This window comes from Pipra filicauda, unplaced genomic scaffold (genome assembly GCF_003945595.2).
Source record: "Pipra filicauda isolate LSUMZ 115617 unplaced genomic scaffold, ASM394559v2 scaffold36_size6622888_pilon, whole genome shotgun sequence".
In the NCBI taxonomy this organism is placed as follows: Eukaryota; Metazoa; Chordata; class Aves; order Passeriformes; family Pipridae; genus Pipra; species Pipra filicauda.
Genome location: NW_024104498.1, coordinates 1,786,247 through 1,806,011, shown reverse-complemented (window position 1 = coordinate 1,806,011; position 19,765 = coordinate 1,786,247). Strand labels below are relative to the sequence as shown.

The window sequence follows — 19,765 nt, the reverse complement described above, 5'->3', positions numbered from 1 at the left end:
AGAAACAGCCTACTGATATCACTAATTAAATGCATGGACATTTGAAATGCATTGAATAAGCCTGTACAGTCATTTGCTTTGGGAAAGAGTTTTCACTCTCTGACACAGCTCTTCTCAGATTTAATTAGCTCAAGAGCATTGGTGGCAATTGTAACACATGAGACCTGTGTAGGAATGTTGGCCGTGCCTGTGTGCTACAGGAAAAACAATCCTGTCAAGCACACAGGGTATTTGGAACACCCTGCTCGTACTGGGGACGGTGAACTGACCAGCACCAAAGGCTGAAAACACCCATTTCTCTTTCCTTCTCTGTTTCTGGATGAGGGATTGGCCTCTGTAAACCACGACATGCATTTTCAGAACTGGGAAATGCTACTTAATGACTACTGAAATTGTTTTGAGGCCTGCAGATTAAAAGCAGTACAGAACAGGGAGGGTGTTACTCTCATGAAGAGCTTACAGCCTGTGTGGATGACTGGGCTCTGCTTCTGGCTCAGGAATGGAAGGGACACATGACTTCAGGAAAAACCTAGGCTTTTGTGTCACTTAGTTCATTTATAAGTATAGATAAGTACCTATATTTAAAGTGTTTTTGAGCAATGCCATGGGACCTCATTAATAATTGGCAATAAAGCACTCGGAGATGCTCGGATAGAAAGTGTTATGAATTATATACTTCTTCCTCTCCCTCGCTTTCGTGTGCTAATCTAAAGATAAAAACGCTGTATTTAACCAACTGGGGTTCCTTTCCCCAAAGGAAACTCTGTAGTGAAGTGAAATACAGCTTTCTGAATAACGAAGGAAGAACTCAGGCCTTAATTTTTCTTTTGAGCGATGAATAACGACGCGATTACCTGGAGACACTCGGAGCAGGAGTCTGCTGAAGAGCACTGTTTGTGGCACAGCGACGCGTAGCTGAGGTGGCAAACCTTCCCCAGCACAGTGCTGGAGCGTGGGCAGTGCTTTCTGACAATCAGCTGGGGAGGAAGCAGTGGCTCGTTACTAACCATTAATGAAAAGAAACAATATTAAAAAATACCTTCCTGCCCAACGCAAGACAAACCCAGGCTTTTGATATTTTTGTATTGGTGGATTTTCAGGTAATCAGTGGATAGCACTGTACTGGACAACACAATTGTAAAGTAATTTCAAGTAACATCTAGAAGGCAGATCTGTTGCTTTTATGGTGTTTCAGATTTAAATTTGGCATGGGCTATAATCCAAAGGGAGGAAATCACCCAGTTATGGAATGGAAAAACACATATTATCTTAGCAACATCCATCAGGTTTTGTGATCCCCTCAGCCATAGGTACAACAAACTCGAGATTCCTTGGGAAGGGACCTCAGTATTTTGGGCAGGAGGAATATTTTTGTATAAACGTAAGAGCTGTCAGGAGGCATCAGCCACTGCTTTCCTGTGTGAGAAGCAGAGCATCTCTGCACAGGCTTTCATTGAGAGCAAACCTCTAGTCTGAGGTTTGTTGTCTCTACCTAGGGCAGGCAGAGACAGGTTCTTGCATCTGAGGCTGGAATTAAACCCTGCAGATAAAGAAAAAATTGTAAAAATAATTGGACTTTCTCCTACGTGGCCTTCACATTGGCATAATTGCCTTGATCTGGACAGATCTCAAATTCATAGGTCAATCAGGACAAATACATGGATATAACAAATATGTATTTCTTGCTCCTTTGTCTTTGTAGAGAATCAGTTAGAGATCTAATCTGATGTAACTACAAAATACATTTGGAAAAAGGAAGACTAGAAACCACTGTTTGCAGCAATAACCTTTGTCCCTGAGGGGTATTTTACTCTTTCTTTCCTGTTTCATTGTGGACTCATTTTTGCCCTTTTGATTTGCATTCTCCTCCCCTTAAGACAGTCAGGAAACAAAGTCCTTTCAGTCTCACCAGAGGACATAAAACCTTCATATTTTCAAAGCCTTTAACATCTCGTCAAAGGAATAAATACAACAGATGCTGGAATCAGCCAAGAGTGATTTGAGAGTGTTTAGAGAACCCTACTGTTGCTTCCTCCATCACGTCCTGGGTTGGTGTGCTGGAGTGCAGAGCCACCAGCAGCGTCTGAGCCGCTTCCCAGCTGGAGAGCTCCTGCCTTTCCATCCTGCGCCGCAGGAACCGGAGCGCGCGGTGACTGGACACCGCGGGGATTATGTCCAGAACGTAGCGCCTGCAATGGGAAAGGCAAGGAGCATTTTCCAGGTCTGCCTCTGAGCATAAGGGTCTCCAGCAGAGTTTCTCAGCAGAAGAAGCACCACCTTTAATGCTCGTACCTGTACGCTGGCCGGCCGGAGAACTGCTTCCACACCGACTCGTAATCCTCCTCGTTTGCTGCACGAAAGAGGTGCATGAGCTTGAGGGCTTTTGCTGGCGCATCACTGGGAAGCTGGTCAGAGGTGGCCTCTACTAGGTCCTGCAGGCTTTCCTCTATCTGCAGGAAGATGAAAATGCAGGAAGTTCACATGCATTGTGTCCCGCATGCACAGGTTCCAGTGTCCAACAAAGAGTCTGCCCAGTGCCTGAACTTTACCTGGCTTTCCACATCTTTTATTTTGAATAAGTGGACAGGAAGCTGAAGCAATTCACTGCCAAACTCGTACCGAAGTGACCCACGATTCTGATATTCCTTTGGTGGGACCTCTGTCCTCTGCTTCTGCACATCAGTCAGAGTAAGTTTCTGCCTGGAATGGAGAACCCCAGGAAGAAAACATCACAAGATGCAGGGTACAAACTAAAAAAAACCCTCAGTAATTCTGCCTCCCTGCATTGCAGTGCAGCTACAGTTGTTTCAGAAGGGTTTTGTTATCGAGGGGAAAAGATATCTACAAACAGATGCATTTGGACATGATGCTCAGAACTGCACTCTGAGAAGGTGTGCACTTGCACAGCAGGGCTCAGATCAGAGCCAGTCTTTGCCTGCCATTGGGAATAACCTGGCTTGAGAATTTAAGGAAGAAGAAGGAGGTGAGAAGCTGCAGCCTGATGATCACAGGAACTGTGTGTTGTGTTGTGTCTTGAGGAGTAAATTAAGGATTATAGGAAAACACAGATGGGAAACTTGTTCATTAGTTATCATTTAATTTAAACCCTTTAAGAAGTTCATAAAAGCTGTTACATGCCTGTGTCTCCTGGAAGCTTCAAAAGGAATTGAAATTTTTTTACTTGCCCTCCCCATTTTGTCTGGTAAGCTGAATATCCTGGGAACTGCAAAAAAAGGTTCTTATGAAGTCTCAAATTGGATTTACCAAACAAAAAGGGCCAGATAAATTCAGGATTAGTCTTTGGAAAGTGCTGAAGCTTTTGGAAACTTTTCAAGAAGCAACCAACCTTCATCCTTTGTTATTAAGAATAATTCCAATGAGAGACTGTCTTTGTAAACATTTGCTATCTTTGCTACATTTTCAGCTAGACGTGAGCTATCCTACCAATTATGCTTAAAATGGGCCATTTAGGACACCGTAATAAAGTTAGGCATTTGTAGTGAACAATTGAAAACATTTCAAAAGCAATATTCCTGTGCTACTCAGTGCCTCAAAATCTCCGTAGAAAATTGGCGTGTTTATTTTGAAATCTCTATGATCTTCTGCAGCATTTTTATTCACTCCTTCCATATGGATTGCAGAGAACTGCTGCAGAAATAGTGCATAACTGCTTTGCAGACAAGCTTCTGGAATGTGAATAGAAACCACTACAGAATCAGCAGAGATTTGTTCTCTCTTGAAATTTTATACAATATTATTGAAAGGGCGTTTGGGTCAGAAATCAGAAAATCAGGTACACTTGGACAGAGTTAATTCTCCCTTCCAGATCATGATGAATTTATTATATCTTCATCTTTCTTGTTTTGGGAAGAGATATATCTGCCCAGAATAGATGGGAAAATATACTCTGAAGAGAAGAGCAAATGAATACTAAAGATAGGATTAAAAAGGTGAAAAAACAGTAAAACCTCTCTTGGCTTTGAGAGGTGCTGCAAGAATCTTATGCTGAACAGGTCAGAAAACTCAGCTCTGGGTGTTTTAAGTCCTTGACAGATTTTTTCTTTTTTTTTTTTTTTTTTTTTTTTTTTTTTTTTTTTAAACAGAGAGTGTATTGTAGAAATAACTTCTGAAGACTCGAGTGAGATATCCACATCTTCCCAGCTATCTTATATTTGTCCCCTTCTGCTGGGCAATGCTAAAAATCCAGAGAAAATGGGAAAGGTAGAGGCACTACCCTTCTGAGGGCTGAGGAAGAACATCTTCTTTGCAGAAGACAATCTCTGCAGAATGAGAGTGTAAAGCACTGTAAGTCCATTGTCTCTAGACTGATGCTGACTCACAACAATCTATAATTTGATAAAAGCACTGCAGTTGTGCCTATCTACACTTTGATTGCATAGGGATAGTAAAGCCACTTTCACCTTTACTGTTCTGGTTTTGGTTTTGGGTTTTTTTTTTTTTGATTAGCCAAATTGAGCACGTTCATTACATAAATGAAGTTAATTGGTGAATTATTGACATGAATTTTCTGATGCTGCAGTTTCCAAAACCGTATATTATACCAATAGATTCTTGCAGGAGCTAATGCAGCAATGCAAGATTACAGCAGTTGAGGAGTGGGATTGAGGTATAATTTCTGCACAGCTGCCTTCATGCAAAAAGCCTCTCCCTTCAGTAGGGCACTCCTGTATACAGAGCCCATAATTAACTAGGTAGCTAAAAAGTTTTTCAGTAGATGATTTTGATAGATGAAATCACTTGCAAACACTGAGAGTTTGTGAGCTAGAGCTAATGGTGAGCAGGGGCGTAATTTCTTACACAGCCACATCTTCGTTTTGCCCCAGTATTGTTAAAGAAATATGCAAAACTCGTTGTGGAAAAGCAAATGCATTTTACATGCCTTGTGCCCAATTGTTCTGCAATAAAACCCAATTTCCTATTTAGAAACAGTTTTGATGGGAGATTTGTAAGCAGCCCAGTGTATTTAGGAATCCAAAGTCCTATCTAGGTTTCTTGTGAACTAGTCTCAAAGGGTCTCTTACTGCATTATTATTTTCCAGGGAACTCTCTTTCTGTGAATAACTGTCTTTCAAAGTATTTTACTTCAAATATATTAGTTCACAATTTTTCAGATGGAATTACATTTGTTTTGGCTTTTATGACATAAATCAAATATCCCCGAGAAATAAAATAGTCAAACCCTGCCAAGTTTAGCTAACGAAATTTGGATGGTGATGTGCACGCTTCAGATTTACAACTAGCAGTGAAGGTTGCTTTTATGAACTGTTTGGGATTTTATGTAATTAAATACTGGCAAACAATGGGCTGTGGAAGCAAAGGATTTATTTCACTTACGGAATTTGACCGGATTATGGAGTCGCTGAGTTAGTTGCTGAATTAAAGGCATATGTACAGTACCTGGCTTGTACTATAGCATTTCCTCCTGTTATCTCATTGAAGGGTGCAAACTGGTGGATTTCCTCGACATCAGCTTGTGTAATTACAGCTTCACTGCGTGTATATTTAATTTTGTAATTGTAAGTAGCGGTCGCCCGGGAATTCTTGTTTCTCTTTAAAATACGAAAAAAAAAAGCAAAGAAACAAAGAAAATAAAAAGTCATTGAACTTCTGAATTCTGTGACTAGGAGCTATTACATCACCCCCTTCAACCCACTCGTTTTCCTGGGCTGTTTTGTTCATTGGCCATAAGAGCAGCTGATGTGAATTCTGTGCACTCACTTCCACGGGAGAGGTCAGACACGCTGCCTGGCTCCATTACTTTTACTGCTAAGAAGTGTTAGCTGTTTTTTCTTTTTCCCAAATAGAGGTAATTGGTCATTCCCTCGAGAAGGAGACACATTTTCTGAGGAGAGCGGCTGCCTAAACCACACAATTTCTTATTTCAAAGAGAGGATTGCAATAAAATGCAGCAGTACCTGTCTTGAGCAGCAGAAAGTGGACATCGTGGCTATTTTTTTACTCACCAGAATAGGTGAATTAACTCATGCTGATAATTAATGGTTTCCAAGCCAGCTAGTTTGAGCTGGTTGAAGTGTGCCTGCATGACAGCCTGCAGCACAGACCTCTGCTTCTCTGTGGGCTGATTTTCAGACAGAAAGAAAATACTGACAACTGGATACAGCAGACCTGACCCTTCCCTCATTTCGAGTGTTTCAAAGCAACAGATACCAAATGGTGCTCAGCATAAGAACACGAAGCACATATACATAACACCTCTCTAATTTACCTTCTGGCAGGCCTGGCATGGCTGAGTGTTTGCTGAACCTGTGACAATCTGAACTTTCTCCTCACAGCTGTTCAGGTCCTTGGATTTGGTCACATAGAGTAGGCTTGCCCTCTTGTTTTCCTGAATTGCATACGTTGTGTTGCAAATACCTCCAATCCCAGCCTGGCAAAAATGAGAAGAGGATCAGAGAAGTTCACTTTTATGCAAAGCTTCAACTCACCACATGGAATTTCCTGCTTAATTCTGTGTTTTCAAAATTACTCTTCTTTTTTTTTTCATTATACACTCCAGAAGCAAAATTGGGGTGATGATTACTTTCATCTCTTTTTTACATGTACAGGTTCCCAGTGAGCCAAATCAGAGTTGCACTGAGAGAACTAAAATTCCCAAAGTTTCACTTGGAGCCTCAGGAAAAGGGAGTAGCGATTTTCAGTTAGAGCTGTTGATTATGAAATAAGATTTGAGGAATATTAACAAAAAGTGTCAAAATAATTTGATCGGTCAGAATGACATTTCAACAGCAAAGTCTTTCAAGGTTGGAGATGACATTCTGCCCTTAAAACTTGCTTTTATAGACAGCTTATAAATGCCTATGGAACGAGCCTTGCAATATCAGATGATCTGTCACAACATGAACAGCAATAATTAAAAAGAATTTCAGGATAACAGAGTTTTGATTGTGGCTTTTCTTGAGTTTACAGTTTTAGCTGAGCTCTTCAATAATATTTTGAGCATATACATTTATAAGAGCTCTTAAATTTCCTCAGTCAGTGAGATTTTTTTGGAGAGGAAAAATATTTGATTGCATTTTAGGAGGAAGAGTTATTTTCATGATTTTGTTTTTCACTGTTATTTATAGCATAGCCAGTGCGGAGAGCAGCTCTGGGCTATGTCACAACAGCAAAATAGTCATGTGGTGGTTGGGAGGCAAGACATACCCACTTCATCTTTAGCTTAACAGAATTCCTGGTGACACTGTGGCTTTGGAAAGGGCTAGAAATAAGAATTGCCCAAGCTTTCTGAAAGACTTGTGCCCTGCAGATACAGGTGTGAGGCTCCTCTGCAGACTGCAGGGTAAGGTAGAGACATCCAGACTTTAAATGGGAACGTTCTGCTCGGAGAGTTCAGTGGGAGGAATTAGACTCCTGTCCATCTGGACTTTCTGGCTGTGTGCAGCTCATGGCCAGCTCAGATACCCTCACCCTGCACCCCCAGGATGGGATGTAGACTTTCCCAGGTTAGTCCTTTAAACCTCTCTGCAGCTCAGATTTTGGAACTAACAACTCTTATCTTCCTTTACAGGGTGACTCGAGATTGTCAAGCAAGGATGCCAAAGCTCATTAATCATTTGCTCTCTGAGAAAAGCAAAGGAAACTTGGAAATGATTCTAAGAGGTGAAGTCACATCTGTTGCCTAGCAGAGAGACTTGGACATAGTGCTAACTGAATTAGAAAGAATTAAGATGTGAAATTAGATTTGAGGAAAATGGTGATGCAGAATATGCAACTCCAGCACATGGATTTTTATGTAAAACAAACAGTGTGAAACTATTAAATCACGTAGTTCCTTTCCCAGAAACAACTCTACTTACATAAAAATAAATTTTAAGAAAATTAAAGTTACTCTGGTCTACATTTTCAATAAAAAATACCATGAAAGTATAATAATTTCAAGGTTTTTGCTGATCTCTGAATTGAATGTATTCTAATCAATGTAAATACGGTTTCACAAAAACTAAACACATTGCAATTTCTGTGGTGAACAGCAATATCAGATGATTTACCTGGACTAATATATTAAAACCTGAAAAACAGTGGAAATTCCAACAGAGCATCAACTGCAACTGTCAAAGCTATTACAGTAATGTCATGACATATATACTGTTTTTCTCCTAAAAGAGGAGCTAGAAGAGATTAAAGTGTATAAGATTGGTGAAAAAAGTCAAATTACTGTTATTTTCGCTTTACTATTAAGCTGTATGTTTAAGCTTGTTTTAATACAGTATTCACATTTTATGTAGGCTTCAGCTTTCACAGGAGTTTACCTTCTCTAAATAATAACCCTGATTTTCTAAAGATTTAATACTGCAAGTGCATTTTCTGAAATACTTTCATCAACCAGATTAAAAATCTGCTCTTCTGTTGTCCTGTTTAAATATATCTCCATCAAAAGTCATCCCATAAGAGCAACTTAATCATGATTTCCCAAGCTTTGGTGTTTCTTATTAGTGAGGTTTATGCCCAGGATGAATTCAGAAAATGCTTGAGAAGACTCTGAAGAGAAGGCTTATTTATTTACAAAGCCACCACAACGGCCAAACCAAAAATCTCACCTCCTGTAAGCTGTAGGAGTGCTGCATCTTCTTTATGCTCAGCTCCAGCACGTTCATAACCCCTCTGTAGATGTTCAGCCCATCGTCCGAGATGGAATCGGGAGCCATGACATTCCCAACGTGGCCACTGCTGTACTCAAACTTGACGGGGTTACTGAGCTGCCCAGTCAGCACCTGGGTCAGTTTGAGTGACCGAGAGAATGAGCTCGTGGGCCAGACCCCATTGTACTCTCCTGCTTCGATGGAGTGAATCTGGAACAAAGAGGGAATGGAATTACTCTTTAATATTTTTTTTTCCAGTCAACTCTTTTCTTAATACACATAAGCATCTAGAGCTTTACTCACATCGAAAATACACTTTTAAGTGATGCAAAGCCTCTTCAAAGGGAAGCCTTAGAAGCTGTAATTTAGCATAGCTAGTTGATACACATATTTCCACACAGAAAAGAGAGCAATGCAAATGACTGTGATACTTCTGCAGCCACTGCACTCTGTTCTATTACGTAGAGAATCCATATTGCCAAAGTTTGGCTTGTACGAAGAAATGAGCCAGAGAAGAGCTGCATGAAGCAGGTTGCTACCCAAAAGCAGTATGGAAGGTCTGCAGGAAATTGCAGGAGGAAGTTAATGTTGCATAAAGCATCATTAACTCCTGTTGTGAACTCTGTCATTTCCCTCGCTGGGGTCACAGAGGGCAGGCAGCAGTCTGAAACTAATAACAGCATGGCTGCTGGGCCAGCCAGATAGTCAGAATTAGTCTGAGCAGTGGACAGCAGATTACAGAAATTGTCATTCCCTACGTGTTTTGCTGTAGAACTCAGGCACTGGCTCCGACCGTGCTCTGCACTTCACGCTCCAGCCTCAACCTGGGGCACATCCAAGCAAGTAGAAAGTTGTGCTAAACTATGCTTAACTGGAATAATTCCTACCCCATGGGAACGGCCATGTTTAGCTTAGTTTCTCAGAGGACCCTTCCCTTCTATATATTTTGACAATTTGAAGAGACTTTTCTCTGACACCTCAGGCGGGCGATGTGACGCAAGACTGGGATTAATTTCTCCAAAAGCCACACAAAACTAAACCCTCACACAGCAAACCACTGGAGACTGAGCTTTCATATTTATTTTTGTTATTGTTGGTGGAGATCACTGCCAACCCCAGTAACTGAAGCTTACAGGGGAGGCTGTTACGGAGCAAATCCCTCGTGCTGCCTCTCGGACATGCTCCTGGCATTCTGCGTACGGGCAGGTTTGGGACTGCTCTGCAGGGTCAGGGTGAGGTAGTTTTCCCCAGCCCTCAGGGCCCAGTCAGGACTTACACTGTCTGCTCAGGTTTGAACACAGCTGGCAATTCTTACTTGCAGGTTTGTGATGAAAAAATTGTCAGCTGGAAATTGCCCGGGGAACGCGGCTTTTTGTTTGGGCTGAATGTGAACTAGGAGGCTGCAGATGAAAGTTTAATTCCCTGAACCATCCCTCCAAACTGTCTAATTTAAATATAACAGCAGCAAAATAAACTTTTCCCGTAGCAGAAGGGAATAAATGCACCATTACCTTTAGCTTAAAACTTGCCCCCTAAATATCTTTTTTTTTTTTCTCTTTTTCTTGCCTGAAATTATTTCTGTATTTATTTCTGACACAAATACACCAGGGCCAGTGAAATTGTGCTGGGAGGCTTTCGGGAACAGGAGTCAGCTTTTGGTTAAGACTCACCCTGGCACACCAAGGGCTTTCTCAGCAGGAAGGAGGGAGGATGTGGGGTGAGGACATGACTGCTTCTGCCTCCTTTCTGCCAGGGAAGCCTTCCACTCACCATTGCACATGTGTGGCTCTTATTTCCTTGTTAGTTTGTTTTTTCAAAAAAAATCTGTCCCCTTGCAGAGGTCATGGAAAAGCAATGTTTCCCATCTACATCTATTGTAATCTGGATTTATAAAAGTACTTAGTAACAGAAGGGTAATTCAAGCTGGAAGGCTACAGCATTTACAAGAGTTTATCAGACACTCACTGGTCTTTTTTAACCTGCAGTTTTCAATTTGCCAAATTAAATCTCTTAAAAAGATAATTTTTCTTCCCCATGTACAGGAGACTAAGTGGAGTTGGTGTAAAGAAGTTGAAGTGTGCATTTCTATACACCCATTATAAGCATGTATAGGCTTCTTTTAAAGGCAAAAGTGTTTGTCACATAATCAAAACTCTTGGTAATTACTCAGCATGCAGTAAAAATATACGGTTGAGGATGACAAAGAATGTCACTTGGGACCCTTCAGTAAAAGAAGCTACCAGATGACATTAATTATGCTAAATATTGAATCACATCCAACTACTGTCACATGTTTTATAGCCTTTTGTCTGCTGGTTACGAAATCAGCTGATTAAATAATCCTAGGCTGTACAGTTTGGAACAATTGGATTGATACGGTAATAAATTATTGTGCATTTCAAATTACATTCCATTGTCTCCCTGACCACAAAGTAGAAGAAATCCTTCAAGCCCAAGGTTGGCTTGAGCTGAGAATTACCTGGCAAAGTGCAAATAGAATTTAGGGTATAAAAAAAATAACAGTATCAGTTACATTCTCCCTGAGTAAGCACAACACACGAGGAAACTTAATTGCTTCCCAAAAGTTTAAAAAAAGAAGTCAAGTATGACGAGAATTTTACCTTTCAAATTGAACACATTTTCTTACCCTAATAAGACAAAGTTTTGGCCCAATACCACTAATTTCCACTTTACTTTTTATTCTTATTCCAGCTCTTGCAAGTCCTTTCTCTGGAAGTCCACTGAGAAGCGTACTTTCATAATCAAATGTATAAACCTTGTTTTCACTGAAATCGGGTTCTGTAAAGAAATGGTTCCCATGAAATATTGTAGAGACTGTACAGAACATATTAGAACACCTCTATTAGAATGTATGGAACAAAAAAAAAAAAAAAAGATGAATTTGTTCATTTTTGCAATGCACCTGAACAAAATTAGCTGTTGTAAAACTATATTAAACATTGATATACTTTTCAGATCCTATTTTTAATTTCACTCATTATAATTATATTAGCTGATAGGAAAATTACTTACGGTAATTAAGATGCTGGCTCCCTGAAAGAGAAAAAAAAAAAGAGTAATGAAGTGACAAAGCAAAAGAAAACCTACCACAAAATGTTAGTGTGTTTTAGTATAAAGGGCTATATCTCATCTTGTACATATAGCATAACCCTTTCTAATTAACTTCTGTTTCAGAACCATCCAAAAGCCTTCTTTTTTCCCTAAACAACAAAAAAGTCATAAAATATTTTTTTCTATAACAAAGTTTTTGTTTGCCAGTGACCTGTATTTAGATTCTGAAACCTTTTCCTTAAAATATTATTTTTAAATTTATCCAAGTAAATAAGTTATTTACTTACCCACCAGGGTTAAAACCAGGGCTAATATCAAGCCCCTCATGATGGGGACAAAGTAAAGGTGAATGTGATGGGTTTCTCTTTTATAAAGGCATGTGATATCACATGTTTCTTTTGGCATGTTAGTTTGACAAATAAGTGTATTTTAGAATGCATATTGATCAATCAAAAAATAAACATTTCTGAGGTCATGAATGCTGACAACTTCAAATCACCTCTTGATTTCAACTACCTTACTTTCTATGTGAGAAAGAGATTAAATTTTCAATGTATCTTGCTTGCTATTTTCCCCTCATTTCTCTACATTGTAGTTACACAGTAAAATAACAAATTTTAAGTTAAGTAAACACAGTTCCTCCATCATAACTGAAATTATTTAGCTTTTCTCCAGTCGTGTCTTTAATCTCCTGATAATTTACTCTTGATTAAGGTCACAGCTTTGGAGACACATCTTGCTCTGCCACATTGAGACTCTGCTTTTAGAGGAGAATTTGTGGTTGGTTGCACAGATTTAGGCTCGAGACACCTTACAGCTCATAGGCATGGGATGAGAAATTGTCTTTCCAGGGTATTTACCACGTCTGTCTTTGCAAACACATCGTTACTCAGGGAAGACAAATCTTCTGAGTACAAACACCACACCAGCTTCTGGCTGATAGTGAAAGTTTATGCTATGAAAACAGGAGAGAAATTAATTTCTTTGTCTAGAAGAAGAACCTGATAAAAAGTGAGTTACGTTCCAGGTAGACCCCAGTGAGTTGGGAGCATTGGGTGCTTCTCAGTGGGTTCTCATGAGGCTTTTGCTGCCACTCCTGGGAGGATATATCCAGAATTTCCCACTTGTAGCAATAACATTTAGATCAATCCTTAGCAAAACTACATCAGTAGGGAGTTTGCTCCCTAACTTCAGTTATACATATTTTTTTGCAAGTGTTTAACATTTACTTTGAATTTAAGCTTGTCTTTTGGTCAAATGGTAAATTAAATATCACGTAAAAACCCACCTGGGTACAAGGGTTACTTGGGGGGAGCAGGAAGGAGAGCTCAGGAATGCATATCTGGTATTTCCTTGAGGCTGTGAAAGGTAGAACACACTTGCATATAGGCAGGCAGCCAGAGTTTGTCCTCCAGGAGGAGAACAAGGCTCTCTCTGCTGCTACTCTTCATCAGGGAGGAGAAAGGTGAAACCCGAGAATGAGTCCTGAGGTCTTCACCACCAGGCCTGAAGATATATTTGCTGCAGGCCCCATCAAACAGTCCCTTTACGTGATTACTTCATTTTTTTGGAGTGATGCCACCTGAGTGAGGAATAATGAAGTTCATTATTGTGGTGCCAGGGCACCCGAGCTGGAGCCAGGGATGCAGCTGCCTGGTCCCTCTGTCCAGCAGAAGGCAAGTGAGGGCTGTCTCCTTTGGGCTTCTTCACTGCTGAAACCTTGAGGATTTTAATATCTCAGCTTGCCTTCAAAAAGGGAAGGATACAGAACTGGATGGCTAGTCAGACCTCCCCTGAAATGAAATCTGTCTGGTAAAATATTTAAATATACCACAGACATATGAACCATTACAAGGGATTAATAATTGCGTTGTTGGTTCAGTGTGGGCTCAGATGGTGAAAAATTGGGTGCACATGGGTTTTCCTCAATGTTTTCTTCCAGGGTGCTAAGTGCTGTGAGGTGTGACAAGACATAGCATGTTTGTGAGCCTTGTGAAATTCAGCTGCACACCTGGGCAGGTGTGTGCTGTCAAATGGAGTTAGAAATTCCTTACAAACAGTCACATTTTTTTGCAGGATGGAAGTAAATGCATGGAAGCAATGTAATCCTGTAAGTGGTGACATGCAAAACTCTCCTGCTTTGGTCACTGTTCATCAGTGCCACAGCTTGACCTCTGCAGTAATATTGTGCTGTCGTGCTCAACAAGTTCAATTCCACAGGACAGAATGTATAAGAAAAAATTTGTGGTATATATAGAACTATATAGGGGAGAATATTTATCTATGCATTGTTATTAACAGCATATTGAAATACCGTGTGAGGAACACACACACATTAAAATGGAGCTATAACATTTTTCAAGTTTAATAAAAGGTTTCATAATTAAGGTGTAATATGAATAGATTTGTTCTAGATGGGTAGTGAAAATACTGCATTTCTTTTTTTTAATGAAGCACACTGAGTCTAAGCTCACAATCAGAATCTAGATATCTGACTGCTAAAATAACAGCCATAACAATTAAGATGGTGCAGGCTGCAATGTTCTCTTAATTTGCAGCATGTTCTCTCTCTTTTTAATAGATCCTCTCTGCCCAGGTTTGTTTTCTTGGGGGAGAAGAGCAAGTGATCTCAGAATTTTTGTACCTATTATCACTGTAAAGGAACAACCTAATAGATGCAGTAAGTGGAGAGGAGACACAGCCAGAGTTTGAGGGTCAGAGCACTGGGCTCTAATCCTATCTTCAAAGTAGACACATCGTTCCAGAGAGTTCTGAGGGAATAAAGAGGAGATCTATCACTTTAAGGAAATGAATAAAAGGAAGAAAGGTGAGAGTCATAGTTTTTAAAGTCAATACAATTTTTCTTAAACATTCAACAGGTCATGTTACTGAGCAAGAAAATACATGAAAAATAAATAAAACACAATTAAACACAAAAAAACTTCCAAGTGCCTAATTTGGTTGCAGAGGAAGGAAATTTCATGTGGGCATAGGCTTTATACACAACCTGTATCTTTTCCTTTTTTTCTTCTTTTAGCCATAAGCAGTGAAGAAAAGGAATTGTTGAAAAGCAATGGGAAATATCTTGGGAATTTTTTTCTTTTAAAGGAAGAGAATATACAGTGTTGAGTGTTACAGAGAACGTGATGGCTCTATAAGGAGTGCAGTAAGATGAGGTAGAGTGCTTTGAATTTACAGGGCACTTGCACCATAAATGAAACATGAACACAGCCTAATTAACCTGATTAGAGCTATTGCTTCTACACTGCAATTGTCTTTACATAACACATTCTGCTTGAGTAACAGAGTCTTATTATCTGCTGTTGTACTGCCAGTGATAGCTCTGCACTCTCCTTGTTCTGTGTTCACATTGCTGAATTATGGTGCAGTGGTGCCATTTCCACCCTGCTAATATATGGCCTAAAGACAAAGCAGGGATTAGCAGAACAGCTCCCAAGCAACCACAGCAGGTTAAAATAGATATAATCAGTTGGCTAAGCAAAGTGATTTTTAGCCTTCAGCTTTCCTGATTTCTAAAGATTTCTGAAAGAAAATTTCACACCTATTTCATGTTTAACATTCATGCTTTGATTTTTTTTCTCTCAAAACATTCAGCATTTGTTTGTGTAGCATAACCCTCCGAGATAATGTTTGATATTCTCTCCAGAGACATTGTCTAATGAATAAGAATGTGTTCTAGGTTGGGCTAAATTGCCGCATGCTGATTCTAGGACATTCACAAAGGGATTTTATTACATCAGATTACTTTAAAAGGTGCTTTTTGGGTTTTTTTGACTTCCATTCCCTTTACTAGAAAGAAACCAACAGGCCCCAATTCCCAGTTTGATGCTGGCGCACCACCAGTGGAATGATAACTGTGGGAATTGGATACAAGCTTTGAAACTATGCATATACCAAAAGCTAGACAGTACAGAAATAGCATTTCTACCTCTTTTATTTTTCAAAGATGCTGTTGGTCTAGATTTATAGAATAGTTGTAGAGTTTTATTTTGATAGATTTCCTTTTTGCTAACACATGCAGTTAAAATAGAGCCCCATCTTTGTGCTTTTCCTGGGCTAGCCAGTGGGACTGTTCCTGATGCCTGGTGTGGACTTGCCTGTCACTTCCAGACAAAAGAATGAAATTAAGAGAAGCATGGAACCTAACTTTGACATCCTCAACCCGAAAACAGATTGTTTTGGTACAACTCAGCTTTACTAAGAAGCTCAAAGGGTTTTATTTTTATTCAAATATGACAAAGACATTCTGAAGCCTGACATCATTGGCTCATCAGCCAGCACACTGATTAAGTGGCTTCAGGATTTCCCCTCCCCTCTCAGTATATACTGTTTCCCAAGTCATTCAGTGGGGTTAAATGTTAGACAACTTGCCATCTGAGGTTTGAGTCACGTCATATTTGAGGACTGGTGTTTGCTATGTAATTCCATTGCATTGGAAGATAACTTCTCCAAGTTTATCTTAACCCTGACTTCGACTTCATGGTCACAGAGTGATTAGCTGCTGTGGCATTGGTGCTGACAGGAGATCAGGTAGCCCTGAAATTTAGCAGTGTCATGACTCCAGCTCAGTCACGTTGGGGATGAAACATATACAGGACATGGAGAGCTCTGTGCAGTGCATCAATAGGCTGTAGGCCTTGGTTTAGAGGCTGAGGCACTGCTTGGAATTGCATGCTTGGTTAGAGCTATCATGGCTGGGAACTTACCTGGGAGGGAAAAATCCTCCTGTAATGTCTGTGGTGAGGAAAATTTGGGCACTGCTGCGAGGAAGGTGAGGAGATCCCAGAGCATCCCATGTACCTCAGGAGGGATGGCAGGAAGTGAGCACACCTGGTTGAGCAGACTCAGCATCACAACCCTTTTTCAGGAGGCACTGTGAACACATAAAACAGTCACCACTTCAGAAAATGACCCATGATCCCCTGTCATCCTTTATGAGGATACCTTTCTGTCCTTGGAGGAACAGTGCCAGAGTCATTGGTGGAAGAATTTTAGAAAGAAGAAAATTCTCAAGTCTTTTGTCTTTACATCAGCCCAAGTGTACTAGGGCTGCAAAACTTCAGACTCTCCTAAGAAAGGAATTGGACTTATTGTTTTTTTTTGTTTGTTTGTTTTTCAAACTGTGGAGTTGCACAGATGTATAATGAATTCTCAAAACTGCTACTTATGTTGCGGTTCCACCCAAAATGTGCAAAGTTCATAAGAATGAAGGGGAAAGGACTGAGTTTTTTTTCTTAGAAGCCAGTATTCTCAGGTATAATGATGATTGCTTTTTGGTTTCATGGACCTTCATCTTAGTAACTTATTCCTTCGTATCACAGAACCACTGCAAGAACAGGATGGATCTGGATCATCCCTCTCTGGTGTCAGAGTATCAGGTAGGTTTGTGGTGTCAGGAGGAAGCTCAGTATGAACTCACTCTCAGTACAGGATATATGAGGTGTGTGATACCTTAGTTTCACAGCACTGGGTCACTGTGACATCAGGTCATGGGTCAGATAAGATAAGCAGTGTATTATTCCTAAGGAAGGAGCAGATAATACCCTGCCAGTTCAAACAACAGGCATTGACTTTACCCTCACAAAAAAAGAAAAGAAGGCAAAATCACCTACCAGTATTTAATGAATGACTATGACTTCCAAAGTGTAAAAGGCCTAACCACATAAAAATAAAAGCACACTTCTGTTTTTAATTTAGTGTGAAAGTCAGTTCAGTAATTAATTGGGCACCCTGTTTCATTACTTTGAAAAACATTTGCTACATGATTATTCCCACTACAATATGTATTAATCATAGTATTTTCTGTACAAGGCAGTTACAGTTTAAAATATTAAATGGAGCACTGATGTTCATATCTGCTTATCAAGTACTGCAGCACTAGGATTTGACATTGCCCAGAAACTTCAGAGGGCAAACTAACTCTTGAACATACCTTTGGCTAAGACTATAAAGATTTAATTTTATCCCCCTAGTGTGAAGAATGAAGGCTGAACAGATTTGCACATCCAGGAGAAGTGGCATCTAGATGCAGATCCAGGCCTGCAATTTTCAGCTGACTGATATCTCACACTCTTACACAACCACATTTTCTCCCATCTTGTAGAAAATCTCTTCACCATTTGACTGGGAACCATTCTAACACTTATGATAAAGGCTGTCTTTTCCTGCAAGAAGAATTTAACACGGCCAGAACACTACAAATGCTGTTCTCTACTGTGGTATGTGCAGCCTTAACGTGTAACTGTTCAAATTCTATTTTCAAGGCTTTTTAGTATGAAAATAGGTGAAAGTTAAAGGCAGGCCCTTGCTCTTTACTCTCTCTACCCTGCACTGAAGTTAATGGTATCTGTTCATGGAGTTTAACTGGAGCTCTATCTGTTGTCTGCTGACACTAATTTGCTCTTTGAGATTTCGCTATAACTTCAGTGCAAACACTCAAGGTATAAAATAGTTCTTAATATGAATAGGGCTTAAAAATCTGCTCCAACATATGTACTGCTCAGAACATTAAAAAAAATCTATAATACTTTATGTCAGAAACCATCCAATTTTGTAACAATTATTTTTTAATAATAATATCTACATTAATTTCCTCCTGTTAATCTCTGCAGTCTACAACTTCCTTGTGAGGGGAAGAAGAGGAGCAGATTCTGATCTTTTCTCTGTGGGGACCAGGGACAGGACCCCAGGGAATGGCCTGGAGTTGTATCAGGGGAGGTTTAGGTTGGATATTAGAAAAAGGTCCTTCCCCCAGAGGGTGGTTGGGCACTGACCAGGCTCCCCAGGACAGTGGGCACAGCACCAAGGCTGACAGAGCTCAAGGAATATTTGGATTATCCTCTCAGGCACATGATGTGCCTTTTGGGGTGCAGGGCTGAGGGTTGGACTGGATGATCCTTGTGGGTCCCTTCCAACTCAGCCTATTCTGTGATTCTGTGTAAACATTAGGAAGATTGTTATTTTCTTGGTTTTTGAAAGCAAATGACTGGGAAAGTGAATTCTGAATTTAATTTTCAAGGAATGCTTGTGCTGATCAACAAACAGTGTTGACATAGTTATCCATTTTTCAGTTCTTCAGAGAAGGCAATGGAATGAAGCCAGAGAGATTCCATCAACATTTTCTGCAGTCTTGTCTTGTTGGCTTTCCTTTCCCCTCTGACAATTTAGTTGTAATTAATTCACTGGCTGAATTTCTTCTGGAATGATCTCCTCTATCTCAGTCAAATTACATGGAATTGGGTCAGTTTACTCCAGCTGTGTATTTGGTATTTTACACTTTTTAACATAGGAACATGTTGCTTGATGCCAACTTCTTCTTTTCCTAGACACTTTCTAACAACAAACCAGTTCCTTTGAATTGATCGTTAGTGCATAAACCCTCTCTGAGGACTTATACTGCAGAACTCAAAGAACCATAAGTTCTACTACATGATCCAGGCATTCCTATTCATCTTCCTGGAATTTCTAGAGACTGTGACAATTAAAATGAAGACTGGAAGTAAAAGTAAATCGAAATTTGTCTTCCCCTTGATTTAAAGATTGATTTAAGGTCTTTCCTACAGCAAATAAATCTATTTTCTGAAATGAATGTCAACTTTACCACTCTAGTCTGCACTTGTGTACTTCTAAATATATGCAGTATATACCGCTATGAGGTGTAATAAATGCATGCATTTAAACATATATTCATTTTACCTCTTAACTAGTTATACAAACATTCTATACCTCTCGTGTTCTTGGTCCAGCCACCACAGGCCTCTACTCTTCAGTGCAGGTGCTGGTGGCTGCCACCTCACCCAGAGTCACAGCAGAACTGCCTGTTAACACAGCCAAGACCCTTTACACAGCATTTTTGTGTTTATAAAGCTCAAATATCTTTCTCAGGGTAACTATTGTTTATAAGCACTAAAGATGTTTTTGAAATGTGCCCATGTTAAGGCTCTCCAGGCAGCTCCTGGGCTTTCTGTAGCAGCAGTGTGCTCAAGCAGATGATGGCAGTGCCACTGTTGAACTTGCAGTCAAGAGATGCTATTGTTTTAGGTAGAAGTATT

The 19,765-nt window shown here is 40.0% G+C and overlaps 1 protein-coding gene across 1 annotated transcript in view; it reads right to left on the bottom strand.

The window, feature by feature from the left end:
• LOC114000075 (vitellogenin-1-like) overlaps window positions 1-12,020 on the bottom strand; it is a 43,319-nt gene extending 31,299 nt beyond the window's left edge. The window contains exons 1-10 of the mRNA XM_027744047.2: window positions 11,981-12,020; window positions 11,655-11,675; window positions 11,269-11,420; window positions 8,580-8,831; window positions 6,248-6,409; window positions 5,419-5,570; window positions 2,550-2,700; window positions 2,293-2,450; window positions 2,024-2,189; window positions 855-977 (exon numbers count right to left, since the gene is read on the bottom strand). Coding sequence (XP_027599848.2) covers window positions 855-977; window positions 2,024-2,189; window positions 2,293-2,450; window positions 2,550-2,700; window positions 5,419-5,570; window positions 6,248-6,409; window positions 8,580-8,831; window positions 11,269-11,420; window positions 11,655-11,675; window positions 11,981-12,020 — 1,377 coding nt within the window. The remainder of the gene's footprint in view (window positions 1-854; window positions 978-2,023; window positions 2,190-2,292; window positions 2,451-2,549; window positions 2,701-5,418; window positions 5,571-6,247; window positions 6,410-8,579; window positions 8,832-11,268; window positions 11,421-11,654; window positions 11,676-11,980) is intronic.
• Between the last annotated feature and the right edge of the window lie 7,745 nt (window positions 12,021-19,765).